This window comes from Quercus lobata, chromosome 6, assembly GCF_001633185.2.
Source record: "Quercus lobata isolate SW786 chromosome 6, ValleyOak3.0 Primary Assembly, whole genome shotgun sequence".
Lineage (NCBI taxonomy): Eukaryota > Viridiplantae > Streptophyta > Magnoliopsida > Fagales > Fagaceae > Quercus > Quercus lobata.
Window position 1 is genome coordinate 14,539,478 of NC_044909.1, and position 22,210 is coordinate 14,561,687.

General features: G+C 34.1%; 1 protein-coding gene across 1 annotated transcript; it reads right to left on the reverse strand.

Annotated features, from left to right (window-relative positions):
* Positions 1 to 12,940: 12,940 nt before the first annotated feature.
* Positions 12,941 to 16,017, reverse strand: LOC115993821 (guanosine deaminase-like). Its single transcript, XM_031117800.1, has 5 exons — positions 15,822 to 16,017; positions 15,540 to 15,599; positions 15,078 to 15,268; positions 13,404 to 13,508; positions 12,941 to 13,314 (listed from the first exon to the last, which is right to left on the reverse strand). Exons 1-5 carry the CDS (start codon positions 15,835 to 15,837, stop codon positions 13,126 to 13,128), a joined length of 561 nt encoding a protein of 186 aa, XP_030973660.1. The 5' UTR covers positions 15,838 to 16,017; the 3' UTR covers positions 12,941 to 13,125.
* Positions 16,018 to 22,210: the final 6,193 nt, after the last annotated feature.

Consider the following 22,210-nt stretch of genomic DNA (forward strand, 5'->3'; position numbering starts at 1 on the left):
CCATTTTGACATTTCATGATTAAGATTTTATATTTAAAATCTAATAGAGTGTACAGATAGTCATGTTAATTATTTAAAATTTTGAATGACATGACAATTTGAGGAGGGTCCATTTCCATATAAATGCAGTGTAATGCAATAATTTTGTTATGTTTATTTTAATTATATCCAATCCTATGAACAATCAGGTACCAAAATATCAAACTTGATCCTCATATATATATATATATATATATATATATTATAGTTATAATAGGGTAAAGTGTTTTGAATCATGGACATTTTTGTTAGAAACACCAGAAAGTACTAGTTGAGATACAAAACTCTTTGCATTAATACTTTCAACACACACACATATATAGTGTGCCTCTTAGTATTTTACTACTATTGGCTTGCTCGTTGAAACTGCTCTATGCATGATTTTTCCCTCCTATTATGATAAGAATCATAAGATATTCCCATCCCCAATAAATGAACAAAGACAAATTCCAATTTATGTTAATGTAAAGGTGAAACTACGATATTGGTCTCTCAAGTTTACCATGTGTACGCAATTAGTCCCTCAAGTTTGAACCGTGCACAATTGGTCCTTCAAGTTTTCAAAATGAACAATAGAAGTCCTTTTACTAATTGTCATTAACGGTGTTACTTATGTAGATAATGGATAATGACTTGACACTTTATTTTAATGATGTGGCATATTTTAATTAAAAATTTTCAAATTAAAATTACAGAAATAGGTCCTATTTTTTTTTTTTTTTTTTTTTTTTTTTTTTTTGCGTAAACTGGGATTTTATTAAATGTAAACAGAAACACACTTTAAAAAGTCTTACAACACCACAAACTTCACAACCCAACCAGGTTGATAAAGATACACACACTAACAAGACATATATTAACATAACAACTACACAAAATTGTAACAAAATACAAAAACAAAGTAAACTAAAATAGCTAAACATTTGCAGACACTCCACGGGATGAAACAAAACCCATGGAATCCCAGTAGAGGCATAGTAGCAAAAAAGTAGGGCATGTATCATATAGCACTTCGCAGCATCTTTGCTTCTCTTTTGATAGGCCAAGAATGTATTAACCCCTTGTGATTAATTAACAAATTAATTAGTCAAGTTAATTAATTAATTCAATTAGCATGCAACATGCGTGGTAGTACAAACAAATCGCCAATTAACTAAATGCAGCGGAAATTAAATTAATACGGTGATTTGTTTACGAATAGGGAAAACTTACACAACAAAAACTCCATCGGGTGATTTTAAGGTTACCACTCCTGAGAATTCACTATTATCATAACAAGCGGTTACAAATAAAGTAATCACAGTACCTTATACCAACCTATAGTTGAATCCTTACCCCAATACCCAATTGGATTTATTTTGTAGTGACAATCTCTCATTTTCAATGCACGGCTTCTAGTATGTGATTAACCAATTCGATGCGCGGATCCCAGTATGCGGCTTACTCACCAAATTAAGAAAAATGTTGGCTACAAAGTTCTTCAGTTCTTCACACGATGAAGATCATGAAACTCCTTGGTTACAAAACCCTACAGTGTACAAATACAGTAGCTTCTTTAAGAGAAAGATGAACTAGGGCAAATTTTGTCTCTCGTCACAATTTGTATGAACACCACTTTGTTTCACACTTACACAACCTTTGATGGCCTTTAAAATAATCCTTATATATATTTAGGGTTGTGAGAAAAAAAAACCCAAACATATACACACAAATTGGATGAAAATCAGAGCTAAAAATCTGTTTTTCATAAACCTCGATAGATAGTTTATCTATCGAGCTAGCTGTCGAGCATTGGGTTTCAACAGCTTTTAAACCTTGATAGATACTAGCTGTTGAGTTAGCTATCGAGTTTTAAAATCCAGCACTTCTTTACTTATTTCTTGGACATGATTTGCATGGTTTTAACACTTGAACTTAAAACCTTATTCCTTGAAATATTAAACACATTTTAGATCTACCCAATTACAAGTAAAATGCGTTTTGTCAAAGGATTAATCAATTATATAAAATATTGACATATGTTCCTAACATGATTCCCATATGTCTTAACATCTTTTGTTGTTTCTTTCTTTTATTTTCTTTAAATGTTTGATTTGGTTTGTGTTTTGTGGGTGAGGGTTGAACTCAAATGGATTTTATTTTCTGGGTTTGAGAATCTATTTTTATGAATTTTGTTTTGTTGGTGGGGTTAAATTCAACTGGGTTTTATTTTATTTGAAACAAGAAGACTACCAAAATAGCAAAACAGTAAACACCAAAAAAAAAAAAAAATGAAGAAGGAGACCTTAGACCACCAGTGTGTGGGGTTCGTGCAAGAGAGAAAGGAAATAAAAAGAAAAACAAGAAAGAAGAAAGAAGAAAGAAGAAGACAACCAGTGAGTTTCGTGCAAGACCTGAAAAAAAAAGAAAAAAGAAAAAAGAAAAAAGTCATTTAGAAGAAAAGAAGAAGTTGTTTGTGTTCACATCAGTAAGTCCCACGAATTTTGATATATTTACAATTGGTAGAAAAAAAAGAAGAGTTTTTTATTATTTATTTTTTTTTTAAAAATTTGGTACCATTGTAAAAAAATTTTCTTATGTGTACTTTTAATTTGTAATTTTTTAATTAAAATATGCCACAACATTAAAATAAAATGTCAAGTCATTGTCCGTTAGTCACATAAGTAATACGGTTAATGACAGTTAGTAAAATAACTTATATTACTCATTTTACAAACTTGAGGGACTAATTACGCATGCTTCAAACTTGAAAGACCAATTACGCACATATGATAAACTTGAGAATGTAAACTAATCAAAAACAGTTTCCTAGCCTGTTAGTAAAAAAAAAAAAAAAGTTTCCTAGCCAGTGTTCGACAAGGAAATTTCCGCCTGCACTTGTTTTGTCAAGCCCTGAATGCACGTTGTGTCTTAACTTCTCAACTTTAAAAAGTGACATACTTTGAATCAGCAATCCAAATGTGCCCTTTGCTCTATTGATATTTTGACAAATATAAGATAAATCAATTGAATTATTGGAAAAAAGTACTTGCAAATCAATTGAATTATTGGGAAAAAGTACTTGCTAATTAAGATCTCCTTCTCTCTTTTTCTTTTTTACAAGATTTGACGGCAAACTTAGTTGTCCTCATCCATTCATGTATTTTCTTTCTATTAAATATAAATTTTGACAAATCTATAATTAAATTACATTTTTGTTGTATATCTTCTGTACTTGCAAAATTTCTATACACAAGATCAAAGATTAATAACTATGTTATCAATAAAATGTTTAAATTTTAAATTTTTGTAGTATAAAATTATGCATAAAAAATAAATTTATAGATTGAATAATAAATAGCATTCTATAGTACGAAATTTGACATGCGTGTTAAGAAAATAAAAAAATGCAATTCAATAATTAAAATTTTAAAATATGTAACCATATTAACTTTTTTAGTAGGAGTTATAATCAAATTTTTTACCTTTTGTTTTTGGTTGTAGGAGCACTAAGATCAATGTGTTTTTATATATAAGAAATAGCTTAAATATATCTTGTGAGCCTTAATTCTGGTCAGCAATATCATGCCTATTTGCAATAGTTCGCTTAATCATAAATTTATAATTAGGAGTCACCAAGTCAAATCACTAATTAGAAGCACCGAAATTATCGGAGAATGAGTTATACAAACTAGAAAAGAAGATAGCCCTTTCAAACATATTTCAGAGATGAAAGACATCCAAGTTTAAACTTCATGCCCAAAAGAAATTTATAGAAGAAAAATGGCTTGGAAATATAACCAGTAATACAGATTATTTAAGAAAGAAAAGGAAATGAGAGTAATATTAATACATTTCAACTTTATAATATAGACCATAGAGCATATCTGCAACTGCAACCATTGACAGAATATTTCTATGACGTATACGCTTAGATAATTTATTCATTTATAAACTGACAGTATCTCTGCTATCTTAAGCAGTTAATGCAGTGTTCATATTTCAAAGAAGATGATCTTTGTAATCTTTATTCAACCAAAGAAACCAATGGCACGCCAATGATCATTTACTATAAAATATTGTGACTAAACTAGTATAATATTTAATAGCACAATCAATTAGGTAGATCAACATTAAAAAAATAGAGAAAGAAATCTCAGTTTGATCGGTCAAGATGTTGAAAATGTGGTCATCGGAGAAGATGCTCTATAAATGCTTAACTCCAAAGCTCTTGTAGAGAGTTTAGTAAAGGATGAGCAGGCTGTCACTAACTTATAAACATACAAATAAGTCTAGGTCTTGCTTTCCATGTGAAAGAGTATCTTTCTTGTCTGATATAAACTTTAGATGAATTATGTCACTTTTTTTTATGCTTTTCACCTTCAACAACGGTTTGACAAATAGACCTATTAACAAAGACCGAGTACTAATCCAGCTATGTCATGATGATCACCTAATTTAAGATAATTTACTCCTTTGTCCTTTAATTAAGTCTATAACTGTTTCTTTATGATGTTAATTATAAGAAGAAGAAACCTTCCACTAATTTTCTTGAAAATTCTCTGGTCAAACCGTCTTTCACCTACAACATTGTTGTCCTATTAGGGTTCAAAGTTCAGAAGGAAAATCCTTTGTGTGTTCATTCAAAATGTCTATGCCGCCTGATCCCAAGAAAACTTCTCAAAGCCCTTTTGTAGTCGTTCAAATTTTCAAATTGTATGGCTATTCATGTATAGGGTAACCTTTATGAACCGTTCCGGTTTGACTTGTGAGAAAAATTATTTATAATAATCTATTTAGTAAACGAATCTAGCTCATGCCTAACTTTTGGCTCAACTATTAGATGAGATAAATTTAAATATGATAATGAATTCATGAGCAATTTCTAATGTAGATACATCTCACACAGTTTCTATAATATATACTCCATACACACATTAGTTTGACACATTTTTCCTAAAAATTAGTTCACACTATCTATATTTAAAAATATCTCACACGTCTCTTTTTCAGTTTTTCAGCACAAACTTTTATATTGTCTCTCCATTCGTTCTCACCCTCATTTCTCTCTATGCCAAAACTATGTTCTACAAACTCTTTGGTTGAATTGATCTGTCACTGCGAAACCAAACCAAAAATTATGGTTGATTAAATTATTAGTAGTTTAGTACCAATTAACAGATGGAAAGAATAAATACTTTATTTTGGCGGTAGTTCAGTGCTACAAAAGAAATCAAATTCTGTCTTTGTTTTTGTTTTTTGTTTTGTTTTGTTTTGTTTTTTTTTTTTTTTTTTTTTTTTTTTTTTTTTTTTTTTTTTCCACTGGGTTTCAATAGTGGCTGTCGCATTTAGTTTACTATGTTAACAACTATGAGTTTTTTTTCCTTCCGTTTTATGAAAAGATTGTGAGTGAGATTGTGTTGCCATTTAAGTCTGATACGATATAAAAGGAATAAAGATGAGATTTTGAGAGTTTGGGGGTATGTTTGCGAGGGTAGGTTGTTGTCTTCTCTTTATTTATTTTTATTTTCTTTTTATATATAACTATATTTCATTTTATTACTTGATTTAATTTGAAAGTATATATTTCTCTTTTACATTGACGGTTCTAGAATAAAATGCAGAAAATGAATTATTACCACCAATGTGATTGTGTTTATATTTAGGGTATATGTTGATTTGGTTTGGTGTATTCATTTTTTTCCTTTTCAAGAACTTAATATATACACCTTTACAATTTGGGTAGAATTGTGGAAGCAATGTTTTATTTTGCAATCAATGGTTAATATGAATTTTGCATTGAGTTAAAGAAATGAATGAATGTGAAATTATTTATAAACCCAAAATAAAAAAGAGTCTAGTCGCACGTGCGACGTGCATGTGATGAGGTTAGTATTCTTTAAAGTATGTGCTTAATTTGCTAACCAATAGGAAGGAGTCATGTGTGGTCAATTGAAATAAAGCATGAATTGTATAAATAAATGGATGTAACAATCACTTTTAATAAAGAAAAAAAAAATCCTTCTGTTGTTAAATGTCTTGTTGTTTCTCTTGTCTTTATTATTTGGAGGTAAAGACTCTCTCAAAGTAGTCTCATTCTTAAGGTGGTGACACTCTCAAAGTAGTCACTACCTCAGCACTTGCTACACAGTCTATTGCCAAATTGAAACCCTAATCTCCTTTTTCCAACAAACTCTAATCTCTTCCACTAAAAAGAACCCAAATCAAACACCAAACCACCTTAACCCTAAGTCAATATCCAAACCCTAAGAGCTTAGACACCAAATTTTAGTATCTCAATCATGAAGAACTATGAAAAATCTCAAAGAACCCTAATCCTAAGTCATAACCGAAATCCAAGAGGTCTTCAACACCTAATCCTAGAATTCAAACCTTCAAGAATTCACTCGATTAATCTCAAGAAACCTAACCCTAATTGAGTTACTTATAATATATTCATCTTCTCTCACTATGTGTGTCTCACAATATGTGGACTCCACACATTGTGAGAAAAAAGATGTATATATCTAATACATAAGATATTTTTTTCATGTAAGACTGAAAAAAAAAAATAATAATAAAATAAGTTTTAGTGTTTTACCCTTAATCAAATATGATATGGATTTTTTTTTTTTTTTTTTTTTTTTTTTTTTTTTTCATGTAAGACTCAAAGTTGCACTTCTAGATTTTCTTTTTCTTTTTCAAAAAAAAAAAAAAAAAAAAAAATTGGGATTAGACCTCATGAAAAATTTCCATATCATGTTTACGATCGCGCACCCTTGGTACGGTGGTCACTTTACAAGTATAAGTGCTTGTGGGGTGTGGGGTGTGGGGGGTAAGGGCCAGAACTCAAGTCTCCAGATGAGAGATTCACACACATATACATTTACATTAGGTTAGAGTAGAAATTCTATTTTGTAAAAAAATAAAATTCCATATCATGTTTGATTAAGGGTAAAACACTAAAACTTAAATATAGTTCCTTAATTGCAGAACATTAGGTTCCTCAATTAAATATAAACACTTGATTACATTATATTAATATGCATGACTAGAATAAAGTTCAAAGTCTCAATCAATTTTAACCAAACTAAACTTGGCACATAAATGAATACCGTTTGGTCCACGTACAAATTGTGAGAAAGAAGATACACATGTGATGCATAAGATACTTTTTCATGTAGGACACAAAAGTTATACTTCTAGAGTTTCTAAATTTTTTTCATAAAATACTATTTAAGAAGAATGAAGTTTCCGGATTATGCCCTCACGTAACTTCTATATCACGTTTGATTAATATGACTGGAAAAATTCCCCGTAAGTATTAACCAGAGTTCCAAAAAATATAATAAATATTATCCAAATAAAAGTTGGCACATAAAAGTGAACATCCCAAAGTGCGATTTTCGACTTCTAGATAGCATCATGGATACGGAACCAGCCAAAGGTAAGTGAATATTCAAAGGTCAATGAGGAAAATATTTTACGACAATTGACGTCAACCAAAATTTTTGAATAGCTCTTGCCAATCTAATTGACGTCAAATTAAAGAAAATTATTGGCATTGGAATGAGAAAGTGCTGAAGAGAGCTTCTTCGAACTTTCTCTTTTCCATTTTTTTTTTCCTTGGTGTACAAAAAGAAAACTTTGTTGCATCCCTTCTTTTGCAGCAATTGTATCTGGTGATCAGTGGTATTGAACTCTAAGTTCTTCTAAGACAATAATTTGTGTGCCATAACTTTTCCCACAATTTTCACGTGGTAAATTGTGAATGTCTACCTACAGATTTTCCCTTGAACTATTGTAATCTTGAGACCAAGCTGGGCCAGGCCTGGGCCTTATGGGCCCGCATACGGCCGTCCACTCTAAAGCGGGTGTTGGCCTCAAATCATCAAATTCTAACGGTAAAGAACAGTAAACACATGGGTTACAAATTTCTTTTTTGAGAAATACATGGATTACAAATTGGAAGACTATGAACAATCATTGATATTCTAAATCTTTGTTCTTTTGTGGTAGCTATCCAAAGTAGGGTTTTGTGGTGAAAAGCGCAGAATCTTCCATGAACATATCGGAGATAAATAGCACGTTGTCATTAAATACTTGGAAAATATAGCTTGCGAATTCAGCTTTTATTCAAAAGGATGGAGAAGGACCACTGAAGTCGTTGCACACCTGCTCTAGTCCATTCAAAAAAGTAGACAAGTTGTTCCGGGCTTGATGTGATATTCAGAGAAAACTGATGGGCCCATCTTCCTGTCAAACAAAACCATCTCATGATTTTTTTTTTTTTTTTAGATACAATCTCATGAATTTTTTAATGGTAAAGAATTTTTTTTTTTCCTTAAATGAAAAAGAGGGCCTCTAGTATGTGAACTCATCTATCCCATGAAAAAAAAAAAAAAAAGTTGGTTGTGGAAGCATCACTATTACCCTTGTTCAAAATCTTGGATATAATATAATGCTCAAAGTCTCATCATTTTGAAAAGTCAATCTAGATATAGGAATAGTAACTTGACCTAGATAGAGATTTTAATGAAGTGCTTATGGGAGATGACAAGTTTGGAGGGAGATCAGTTAACATAGGTAGAGCCATGCATTTTCAAGAATGCCTGGACAATTGTAGAATGATGGATAGTGGATTCACTAGGCCTCGCTATACCTGGTCTAATCACAGGCCCCTGTCAGACCTGGTCTAGGAACGAATTAATAGGGTTTTTGTCAACTCTAAGTGGAATGACCTTCACCCGAAAGCGGCTGTTTTTTATCTAGAAAAAAAACACACTCATACCACTGCCCTGTAAAGTTGTGTTTAGATAACAACTGAAATTTCACCCGCCTAGGCCTTTTAGGTTTCAGCCTATGTGGCTTTCCCATCCTTCCTTTCTAGGAGTGGTTAGGGACGCTTGGACCAACCCTCCTTCCTTACACCAAGCCAAGTCTACATTCATTGAGAAGGCCAATGCCTGGGATAGAGCTGAATTTAGGAATTTGTTTCACAGGAAGAGATGAATTTTGGCAAGAATCAAGGTAATCCAAGAGAACTTGTTGGTTAGGCCCAATAATTTTCTTGTGGATTTGGAGAGGAAGCTGGGATTGGAATGCACAGAAGTGACAAAACTGGAGGAAGAGTTTTGGGCTATGAAAGCCCATATCTTGTGGTTTGTAGAGGGCGATTGAAACATCGCCTTCTACCATACTTCAACCCTCATACGTAGAAGAAGAAACCGTATTCTTTGTATGAAGGATAGAGTTGGGAATTGGTTGAATGGAGATTGAGAGATTGCAAATTTCATCAGAGAGGGGTTCATAGGCCTTTTATCCTCAGGCCACACCTCTGCCCCCTTAGCCGAATAAAACCCTCCTCGCTGGTACAACCATGTAAATGAAGAAGAAGCGGCATCCATTGATTATCCTATGACTGATGAGTAGATATCGACTGGGTTATGGGGCCTTAAGCCATTCAAAGCTCTTAGTCTGGATGGTCTGCACGCTAGCTTCTTCCAACAATTTTGGTTAGTTGTGGGGAATTCAGTGAAAAAGGAAGTGAAGTCAATCTTCAATTCTAGAACTATTTTGGGATATATGAATGAAACACTTATCACACTTATTCCCAAGTGTAAGAACCTAGAGTCTTTGAGTAACTATCGACCAATCAGTCTATGTAACATTATTTATAAGGTGGTGACAAAGATCATTGTAGCGCGCATCCGACCTCTTTTGAAGAAATTAATTTCTCCACTACAATCTGCATTTGTCCTAGGAAGGAAGGGAGTGGATAATGCAATCATAGTCCAAGAACTCATTCATACTATGTCCAAGAAAAAAGGTAAAGGGGGGGGGGGGGTGATGGCAATTAAGCTAGACATGGAAAAGGCATACAACCGGCTTGAGTGGAGTTTCATAAGAGAAACCTTAAAACTTTTCAGATTTCCTTCCCATTTGATTTCACTGATCATGAGTTGCGTCTCTACATCATCTATCTCTATTTTGTTCAATGGGGGTACTTTAGAGCCTTTCCTCCCCTTGAGAGGGATTCAGCACGGAGATCCTCTTTCGCCATACCTCTTCATCCTTTGCATGGAGGTGCTCGGGGCTTTAATTGAGGATAAATGCAAAGAGAAGCTTTGGAATCCCATCAAATCATCCCAAGGTGGTTTGGCCTTCTTGCACTTATTCTTTGTGGATGATCTCATGCTTTTTGTGAAGGTAGATCGGAAAAATTGCACTGTTATAAGGGACGTGCTTGACTCCTTTTGTGTTATCTCAAGTCAGAAAATCAACGAAGAAAAATCACGGGTTTATTTCTCTCTTAATGTAAACCAGAATGCTAAAGTGGAGTTATGCGAAGTCTTGGGGTTCAGATCCATGCCCACAATTGGTAAGTACTTGGGTTTTTCTATTAAGCACAAGGGTGTGCCTCAAGACTTTGGATTTATTATTAGCCGCATTCAGAGTAAGTAAGCTAGCTGGAAGGCCAATTTGTTATCCTTTGCGGGCAGAATTGTTTTAACTCAATCAGTGACATCCACCATCCCCAACTACTCTATGCTATGCTTTGCTCTCCCACCAAAAATACTTCATGGAGTGGATAGGTTGAACAGAAACTTTCTGTGGGGGTCCTCTGATAATAAGAAGAAACTCCACCTTATAGGGTGGGAAAAAATTATGAAAGAGAAGGGAGAAAGAGGCCTGGGTATTCAAGCTACCAAACCAAAAAATGCTGCCCTGTTGGCCAAGCTTAATTGGAGATTTAATACTGAAAAATCCTCATTGTGGGTAAAAGTTTTGTCCCATAAACACTGTGGTCAGAGAAGAAGCACTAGGAATCTTCTCAACTTTCCCTTTTGCTCTATTATCTGCTTAGTGATTAGAAAAGAAGAAGCCACCTTTGCTAAGGGCTCTAAGTGGGTGGCTGGAAAGGAAAGTGGCCTATCCTTTTGGTTCGACAAGTGGATGGATTAGGGCACTCTTAGAAGCCTTATATATGGGCTGCTGAATAGAGGGGAGGAAAAGGTCAGATTGAAAGATGTCACGGGTTTTTTTGGATGGAATTGGGAGGGGCTTTCATTTGTTTTTCCTAGATCCATTCTGTTAAGTATGAAAGCTACCCCTATTCCTCTCTCCAATCAAAGCGAGGATCGAATATCCCGGTGCCTATCCCCTAGTGGAGAGTTTAATATGAAAGATGCCTATCGTATAGCTGATACTAATGAAAGCAAGTTAGCACCCCGATCCTTCAGTGGAGATTGGGTGTGGAAAATCCTTTCCCTTCCTAAAGTAAAGTGCTTCTTATGGTAGTGTTACCACTAAAGCATCTCGGTTCGTATGCTTCTTGTTGAAAGAGGTATTGATATTTCACTGCTGTGCCTAATGTATAACTCAACTCTTGAATCAATAATCCATGCTTTAAGAGATTTCCCGAAGGCGCAACTTTTCTAGAATTCATTCTCACCTCCTGCCTCATTTGCTACTTTCTATGGCACCCAACTCCTAAACTGGTTGAGAATTAATTGTAAGCCCGTGCAGCTTTGTGAGGCTTTTAAAATAGCTTGGGCCATTATTTTTCCTATTGCCATCTGGTCCCTCTGGCTAAATAGAAACAATGTGGTATTTGGGAAGACAACCAATCAAAAAGACTTAAAAGGCAAAGACTTTTGCTCGAGTTGCCGAGGTTGCATACCTGGGGATAGCTGAGAGACACAGCCAATCCAAGTAAAAAATACAAGTTAGATGGTTACCTCCCCCACCCAATTGGTTTAAGCTTAACATTGAAGGGTCATCCATGGGCAACCCCAGGCTGGCTAGAGAAGGAGGACTGATCCGTAATGAAAATGGTGAGTGGGTGAAAGGGTTTGCAAGAGCAATCAGGATTGCCACTAGTGTACGGAGCTCTGGGCTTTAAGAGATGGAATTTGCCTTTGCAATTCCCTTAAAATTCCAGCAATTGTAATTGAATTAGATGCAAAACTGGTAGTTGACCTTATGGATAAAGAGTTAGGAAATCCAAATGGTATTGATGTTATGGTGGCTGTTTGCAGAAAAGGGCTGAAAGAAATTCCCCAGGTAAGAATTCAGCACTGCTATAGGGAGGCAAATAAGTGCGCCAATGCATTAGCTAGAAGGGGAGCTCTGCTGGCTCAAGACTTCTCCATTTTTATGGAACCCCCATCCAATGTTGCTTTTATTCTTAGTTTAGACTGCGTTGGTACTATGTATAACCGATATGTAACCTCTTTCAGAGGCAGTTTAGTTTTGCAATGAAATATCCCTTTAACAAAAAAAAAAAGAAAAAAAAAGAAAAGACTTCTGTGGCCAATTTGTGAAGAAGACTTTAAAAACAAATGGCATTAGTCATTGGACATGAGTATAGATAAGCTTTTGACTCCTTTAACCTACCCAAATTCTGGCTTCACTTCATGGCCAAACCTATGCAGTCTTGTACCATACTATCGTGAATGAGTAATGTTAGGGACAATATTTTTGGAAATGATTTACATTATAAATTTGGACAGTGAAACAAAAAATATACGGATGCTTGGCTGTACTTCATTCTCTAGTCTGCCTGCTTTGCTAACCTCTGCATATTTTCACTCGAGTTATATTTGCCTGATGGAGAGCAAAACCCGTCTACTATACATTGTCCCATATATTCCTACCCTTAAAATTTTGCGGACACAAAAAATTTGATACATTTATCCAAGCATTCATAACCCTACACTTGTTGCACTTTTGATCTACAACCAGATAAGTTCACTAATTCTTTTTAGATTGAAGTGAATAACAGGAAGCATACTCCAGGATCACCTTATCCAAACTGTAGAATATTTGTTTATTTTATATATATATGTGTGTGTGTGATAATTAGATCAACCCCTTCCGCCTTCACCTGTGGCCAAAACCTATTTACCAAAAGAAAGGATTAAAGGAGATGGATGGTATATCTCCATCAATGGGATCAACCAAGCATGTATGCATCATAGTGAGGCATATCAATGTCTAGCTTGATAGTGTATAAACCATTATTAAACAATTGCATTAGAAATGAAGCCATTCAGAATGACTGATCAGTTAATGACAAATAATGGAAAGGGGAATCCTAAGTATTCAATACATTTGGAACTTTGCCTTTGTTTTCTCAAAGACCTGTTCTGCAATGGCAGCCCCATTGCCATCTGCTCTTTTGATCTCCAAGTGAGCCTTCTGATAGAAACCAGTACCTCTTAATGCATCAGCAATAAAATCATCAAACCCAATAGCAATTGCTGCTTCAGCCTTGGCCCCATAAACCAACCTCTGACACAAAAGCAGCAAAAAATGTAATGTCATGAGCTACAAAATCTGGGGAAAGAAAGAGAGATGAATAAAGAACAGGGTAGTTCAACCTTAATTCGTGACAGATGGATAGCACCGAAGCACATGGGGCAAGGCTCGCAAGAAGCATAGATTTCACAGTCCGAAAGCTCAACCTGCTGGAGCTTTTTGCATGCCTGGAAAATAGGCACCATAACATAGCATAAAGATTGTGTACCTTTGACAAGCAAAAATGAGTACAAACACTTCCTCATTTACACTAGAATCTTGATGCAATTGCAAACTCCATCACTCCAATCCCAAATAAATGATAAATAAAGAGGCAAGAAAAAGAACAAACACACACATAAACACTCAATGGGATTATCTATCTTTAGCATATTCATAAGGCTTTCATAGCTTTTGTAAAGAACTACTGGTGAGTCAAATTGGTCATTCTTGTCAAGGCCTTAATAGCTATCTAGCTGTTCCAGAACTGAGGCAGCAAATTCTGATGTCTTATATGCTACTTTTTTAAGTTGTTCGCAAGACCATATTAGCGTTCTTTCATGTGAAGTTATGCACCCAGTGGATCAAAACCTCATGCTCCGGCTTGCTTACAAGGGGAGGAGGTGCAACTTGAGCTAGAGATCATTGGTGACAAGATTCATAAAGACTAACTGAATCATGATATCATGGTTTTCATGAAAATGTGACATTTAATTATCCTGTTATTTTCTGTAGCAAATCATTAATTTAGTAAAAGATTTTAGTAAGATTCTTCCTGCTTGCCACTAGAAATACAAGATATACACAAGCAGGATATTGTTCACAACCAGGCAGTCAATATGCCCGATACAATTGGGATCTAAAACCAGGGGCTTAAGAGCTTAAGTCTAGTTGTTGTAAGTGCAAATATATCAAAGTTTACAGAAGGGGCTAGAAATTCCTATTCCAACTGTCAAATTTAATTACTGCAGAAAAATAATTGAACTGTAGTAGGTTGAATTGATCAAAGAGGAATAATCAATGTAATCATGAATACTATTGCAGTCACAAGTATGAGGGAGACTTTAATGGGGGTCAATGTAATCATGAATACTATTACCGCTTATCCCAATAGTTTAATTTTAAACTGTTAGGAAAAGGGTACTTTTTAAATGGGCCCAACATGTGAGAATTTATAACTTTTTAAATGGAATGTGGAGTGGAGACAAGTTCAAACTTAGGAGCACATGCTCTGATACTATGATAAATTACCACTTCACCAAAAGTTTATTCTATTAGGAAAGGGTACTTAACCATTATTCTAACAGCACCCAGATCAGATAAAGTTACAGAAGCTTCCAATCTAAATTACAACAAGCCACATTTTAATGAGCAGAGCCAATAGCTATTAACAGCATTTTCATATGATAAATATACCCTAAATGAGGACGTTAAAGAAATCTACAGGTTGTAGTCATAATAGTCCAAAAGTGAAGTAGTGCCAACTGAATCAAGTTAGACACGTTGACAAAGTCAACCATATCACATAATTCTATATCTAACCATCAATATGGAACATATTAGACTTGTGTTATCTGTCAAAATTGTAACTTTTTATTCAATAGATCTCCTTACTAAGAAAACTATTAGGAGGCCACCTCCCTGCTTAGATTTTAACTGTACCACTAATAATTCAGTGATGATCTAACTATGGAAACAAGGTCACATACTAGAAGAAAAGATCTACTGCAATGTAATGAAAGTCTTTCTTTGATAACCTCTCTTATTGCAGTGACTTCAGCATGGGCAGTTGGATCTGTGTTCTTCAAGACCATGTTGTGACAACTCACAACCACTTCATCATTGCGTACAACAACAGCACCAAAAGGGCCTCCATCCCCACATTCTACCCCTCTATACGCTTCTTCAACTGCCTTTGTTAAGAATGCGTGGTCTCTATCCTTCACAGCTGCTCAATATCCAAAACAATTGAAACATCAACAAAAACAACTAGTACTATCTAAGGCCATAATTGTTAGAATGACCCAATAAATTTGGATCGCAAAGAAGAGAATTTGAGTGTATGGAATTATCAAAACCCAAACTTTAGCACAAAATCAGAGTTTTTTTTTTTGGAGAAAAAAATCAGAGTTAAATGCAAGCTATTAGTATTTTCAAAACCCAAACTTTGGCACAAAATCAGAGTTAAATGCAAGCTATTAGTATTATCTCATTCTTACCTTCTTGATGAGCAGCAAATGCAGAAGCCACAGAAACAGTTCCATCATTGGTTTCGACCACTGAGAGATCAGCAAAATAGTCCAACAATTAAAGTAGTGGCATCTTCATTTTAGATAAATTTTCAGTCTTTCAGAGAAAAGAACTTGGATCCAAAAAAAAAAATACATGCTATGTGATCATAAATATATAAATTGTAAATAAATTAATACAAAACAACACAATCAAACAAGACATTAGAGTGAAATAGAAAAGAAAAGAGGGGGAAGGGCTGCTCTTTCTACCAGTAGCTTCCTCCATTTTTGTTGTCGTGAGCCCAAAAAAGACAGGATCTTTGAATCTGGGCTGCTATCAAAATCAATCAATCTGTCAATCCACGAAAGAATACCAAGAAAGAATCTCTCCGATGCAAATTCAGTTAACTGTTTTCCTCCTATCAGAAAGAAAAGTAGGAGACGGGTGTTAATAAAATGAAAGCAAAACTGGTCCACACATATATTATAGTATTGGAATCTACAAATTCCATGACTGTTTGGTACATGCGTTTAAACAACATTTTTTAAATTTTTTTAAAAATACATATGAGTAAAAAAATGTATGAAAATACCTAATATTGTTTAAAATGATATACTAAAAATATGTTTTCAATTTTGTTTTTTGTTTTTGATTTTTTTTTTGAGAATCCGAATCTATAAATTCTAAGATGCTTGAAAAAGTTTATAAAACTATATAAATAAGGTCCGGACCGGACCATTTTAAGAATCTTTTTATAGAAAATTAAAAAAATTGTTAAATTAATTAGTTACTTTTTTATTTTTCCATAAAAAGTTTCATAAAATGGTTTACTAATATATGTCTTGAGTGGTGTCACATCTACAATATTTTCACAACAAATAGGTGGTTAATTGTTATTGGTTTAAATTTGAACCTATCACTGAGATTACTTTTTTACCCTAACAATAACAACTAGTAATAACTTGCTACTTAGAATTTATTGTGAAAATGTTGTGGATATAACATTTCTCTATGCACTTAGGGCACACGTTAGTAAAACCCTATAAATAATGAATGTATTTGGCCTTGATTAAGTAAAGAGAGGTACTACGTCCACAACATTTTTATAATATTTTCACAACAAATCATAAGTAGTTAGTTGTTATTGGTTCAAATTTGAACCTAACACTAAGATTACTTTTTTACCCCAACAATAACAACTAGTAACAACCTATCACTTAGGATTTATTGTAAAAATGTTGTAAAAATGTTGTGGACATATCATTTCTCTTAAGTAAAACTAGCCTCATTGCACACAATTTTGGGTGTAGAATTTTAATTTTCTATTCATTGCTATTTGAGATTTAAGTGTATGTTTAATCATATTATACATTTGAGGTGGAAAAAAAAAAAAAAAAAAAACTTGAAAACGTGAGTGATTGAAGGAATATAGGAGAGTTGGAGCATTTTTTAATATTAAGTTTGAAAATTAACAGGGAATTGTCCTATTTTGTAGACTATGTTTTAGGTGGGAGCTAAAATTTAGGAGTTTCTAAATTAGCAATTTTACATATATAACCCTATTATTTAAGCTTTACGAACTAGTAAATTTCAGAATTTGGATTTTACCTCTTGAAATGTGGGAGTGTTTAGATTTTACATTTTAATGTTTCAAAATTTAGATTTTACCCCCTAAATTTAAAGTGTTTGGATTTAATTCCCTAAAATTTTGAAGTGTTTGGATTTTATACCCTAAAGTTTTACAATTTTGGGGTGTAAAATTTAAACACTTCCAAACTTCAGGGGGTAAAATCCAAATTCTGAAATGTCAAGGTGTAAAATCCAAACACTCCAAAAAACATTATTTTTTTTCTTCAAACCAAAAAAACCTCTGATTATTTAAATGAATGTTTACACAGTTTGTTATTTTTAATTTATGAGATGATGTGGGATTTTTAAATAAAATTATACATAAATCATAATAAGCTTTCAAAGAAGAAAAGATGAAAGAAAGAAAATTTCTTCAAGCAACCCATGCAATAGAAATCAATTTTCATAAATATACTTACCTAAGACAATCTGAAACAATTGTAAGGTATTTGCAACGCAACCTTCACCATCTTATCTTCTGTCTCGATAGTACCACTTTGGACAATGGCATGTATAACTCCTTTCTGTGTTGACACAGTTTTTTTCTCTTGTGCAATTATTGAGACTTGAGAGATCACACCCATTAATATGTGCAAATGAAGTGGAGAATATGATTATGAACCCCATAGTTACTATAATCATAAGCAAAATTAAAACATATATATACAATGTATGGAGTAATGCCTTGGCAACTATCATGGAGGTTTGGTAACCCGGTTGCACTTGCATTGGTATCTTGACATGGTATAGAGGTTATAGCATTTACTTTTCCCCTTACAAGCAAATTTTGTTTTGTTCTTAGCTCACTACAAAAAAAAAAAAATAATAAATAAATAAATAACAATGAAAAATAATCATTGCAATAACATCAGAGTCATTACAATAGTTTATGTGAAGTGTTAAAGTAAAATTTCAGGTAATAGGTTTGTGCTAAAAAAATTTCGTTGCAATAAACCTTAAATATTTTAATGAAAATTTTGATGTAATAATATATTTGCTATTGCAATAAACAATTTACTACTTTGAATATCTTCTAGTAATAGGCTATTATTTTACGAATTTTATTGCAATAGATTGCAAAGAGTTGACAAAAATAATTTAGGTCAAATTATTGTAATGGTATCTTTATTGTAATAGATAATTATTTCATATTTTTTTTATTACAATAGATTGTAAAATAATTGGTATTAGATCATTGTAATAATATATTCATTGTAGTTTCATATTTGTCATTACAATAAATTGTAAAATAATTGAGTCCAAATCTTCTGTCTCATTATCTCTGTCTCACTTTATACTTCATCAATAAAAATATGCCACATGGATATCTATTAAATTAACTCCTACCATTATGCATTTCCTAATTTCAATTACCTAAAATAAATATAAATAAATAAAAGCTCCAGCTCATCCCCACCACTACCAACACTACCACCATCGGTGCCACTAATGTCACTGGTCATGGCCTCCACCATCACCTAGTCTGCACCACCGCCTCACTATTTTCAAATCCAGACCACCGTCACACTACCACCCAAAAATAAAATCCAAGAACACAACAATAGTGCGGGTGCAAAAAAACCGTCCAAATCAAAGAAACCAAACCCACAAATTAGAAACAACAAGAGGAATTGAAGGCTCCAATTTGCACAACACCCACAAATCCTTTTTTCTCATCAATAAAGCTACGGACCTACGGTAGCTTTCTTTTTAATTAATTTATCTGTTGAGCTCAGTTTTCCTTTAGTTACACAATAAAGTGAAGGCCTTTGTTCAAATATTGTCTCTGGCTGAAGAAAATGCTATGTGGGTTGTATTGATAGTTCATATAGTGTGATGGTGGTTGGTGGGTTTGAGAGGGATGGTGAGATTGATTTGGATTTAAAGAATAGTGAGGCGGTGGTTGGCTTTAATTTTGAAAATCAATGAGGTGGTGGCGTAGACCAGGTAATGGTGGCTTGCCGTGACCGAAAACATTGATAGTGCCAGCGGCTAGTGCTAGAGAAGGATGGTGGTAGAGGTGGGGGAATAGTTGTTTGGTTGATGGCACCGACACTGGTAGGGGTAGTGGTGGGGATGGGCTGGGTTTTTATTTACTTTTATTTATTTTAGGTAATTGAAATTAGGAAAGGCACAATGGTAGGAGTAATTAAATAGATGGACATGTGCTATATTTTTATTGGTGGAGTATAAAGTGGAGTAGAAAGAATGAGATAGATGATTTGGACTCAAAATAATTGATATTTAGTTATTACAAAGTTATATTTGTTCCAATAAGTTGTCTCTTTGAAATTTTTATTGAAATATATCGTAAAATAATTTGGTATCAAGTTATTGCAACGGTTTTTTCAATTTAAGTTACTACCAAAAAAAAAAAAAATTGATTTCTTCAATTTAAGTTATTTCAAAAATATTTAAAATTCAATTTAGTATTAAAACCTCTATTGCAACTAAAAATTATAAATTATTGCAATTAATTATTATTAATATAATAATTTACTACTTTTAAGTTACTATTGCAACGACTTTTAATTTTTAGATGTGATATTATGTTTAATACCACTATACTAATTTTGTTGTATTAACATTTGATGTAATAGGTTTATTTTGGTATAGTGGCTGCTTTTCCACATGTCTCATTTCCAATTGCCCAGTCAAGCACCATTGGGAGAGTTTCGCTGAGAACATTTTTGAGATAATTAGAGGAGAAATTGAACTGGCCTTGCTCCACACCAAAAGCATAGACACAAAGATTGAAGTCCCAAACAAATGTGTGATTATGAAAGCTGTATACTTCCACCCACATATATTTTAATCCAGTGGAAATCGCCATCTCACAACACCCAATGCTAGAGCATGAGCCATTGATTACATTGCTAAGGCTTCTACACATAGGCATGCACCCACTGAAGAACTCAAGTTCTCCATTTTGGAACCTCTTAAGGCTTGCAAAAGTGTCAGCCCACAATAGTGAACTTAATTTTGGTGTTGGAAATGGTGTACATGGCTGCATGGAGCATGCTGGCTATGTTGCTTTTCACATAATTACTAGTTTGATCATAACAGTCTTAGACTACAAGCTGTGAGACACGCATCTCACGATCCTCAGTGGATATGCTTTAACAGTAACTTTATTTGATTTTTCTACTTTATTGTTGTTACAAGTGATGAGAAATGTCTCATCTAGGGAACATCCTTCATTCAAGCCAAATGGATATGGAATTTCTAAATCTCCACACTTGTTAGTGTTGATACCGTATTTTTTCTGCCCTCGATTTGTGTGTCGGATCCCAAAAAATCCCAAAATATTATTTTCTCTCCATGGGGCCGCAAGAACATATAGAATGGTGTGGTGCAACCCGTTCGGGCATCGGAGCACCCGAAGTGCCTCTTTCATCTAAAATGACCAAAATGCCTTTGGTCAATCCTAGGTTTGACCGAAGGTCAAACGAGGACAAACCCTTACAAAACAACATTTTTCATAGTCTTGCATCAAACCCGAGCTTCTCAGAGATTTTTAACAACTTCGACCAAGTTTGACTCGAAGTCGATCTTGGGTGGGCCCAAAAACCCTAATTTTTATCTGGCCATCAGAATGGGTTGAAACCAATGCCATTTTGAAGATTATCAAATTATCATTCCAATGACTGTTCATGGGTCGAAATTGGAGTTATAACAGTCGAGATGTCACGAAAACTAGGATAACGCATCGATCGATGCACCACTAACTTTCGAAAGTCATAACTTTTGATTCGACCGTTGAATTTTCAAGATCCATACCTTTTCAGAAACAGAAAGTCAAGAACTTTCTAGACATGTCAAGATCAAACTCATCCAAGGAAGTTTGAAGGTGGCGGCCCTACAAGGGCGCTGCTTGTAGGGCCGCCACCTCGAAATTCGTGTTAAGGCTATAAAAAGCCTCAGGCACCCTTAAGACGGGGGAGAGGATTTTTTTTTTTTTTTTTTTTTTTTGAGTTTTGCTCTCTGCCTAGTTTTTCTACACGTTTTTCGCCTCTCTCAAACACAAAAAACACCCAAAAAACACATAAAAGCTTTTTGATTCTTCGCTCTTCACCAAAAACACATGGTATTATTCTTATGCCCAATCTTCTTCTCCTTGGTTGTACATCTTGAATTTGGGGTTTAGGGGTGTGGGTAGTAGCTAGAATAGGGGTGTGGATATAGCTTTCTAGCTACTACCCACACCCCTAACCTTCTAAATCTTTTTCTAGCATTTATTTTGCTCTTTGGCCTTAATAACATTATTTATTACTCTCTCTAGCATGTTTCTTGCTTTATTTGTATTTCTAGCTTAAATCTCTTTACTTTTATGCTTTTTGCCATGTTTCATGCTTAGATCTACATCCTTACATGCTTATGTGTTTAGATCTACATGCTTTAGGTTTTATGCCATGTTTTCCTATGTCTTGTGCCTCTTTTTGGTCTAGGTTGACGTTAGGTTATGCGTTCATATGCTTGTATGATGTTGTTGGCTATGCCTTGCTTGGATATATGTGTTTCATGTGTTTATTTCCATGCTATATGGTTAGATCCTCGCCATCACATGCTTATATGCTTGGATTCATATTTTTCCATGTCTATGTGCTAAGTTTCTACATGTCCACATATATGTTTCTATGCCTATATGTCTAGATCTATGTTTTCACATGCCTATGTGCTTGGATATATATTCTTTACATGTTTTATGCTATCTTCCTTGTGCTTGTGCGCTCCATGCTATGTTTGTGTGCCTAGACCTAGGCTATGTTTGTCATGCCATGTGCTATTGTAGCCCTTTTGTCGCTTTGTCTTTCTTCTTTGTGTTTTGGCCTATTGGTTTGGACTCGATCTAGACCCTATGGTCTTTGTCATTATTCGCACACCTTGGCCCACATCAAAGGGTTTGGATCATCCTTATTTGCATGTCTTTGCATGTCTATGCTTGCTTCTATGCTTTACGCTTGTAATAGTCTCTCTTGTTCTAGGCTTTGCCACGCTTGACGCCCTTAGTGGGTTGGTAGTTGTGTGG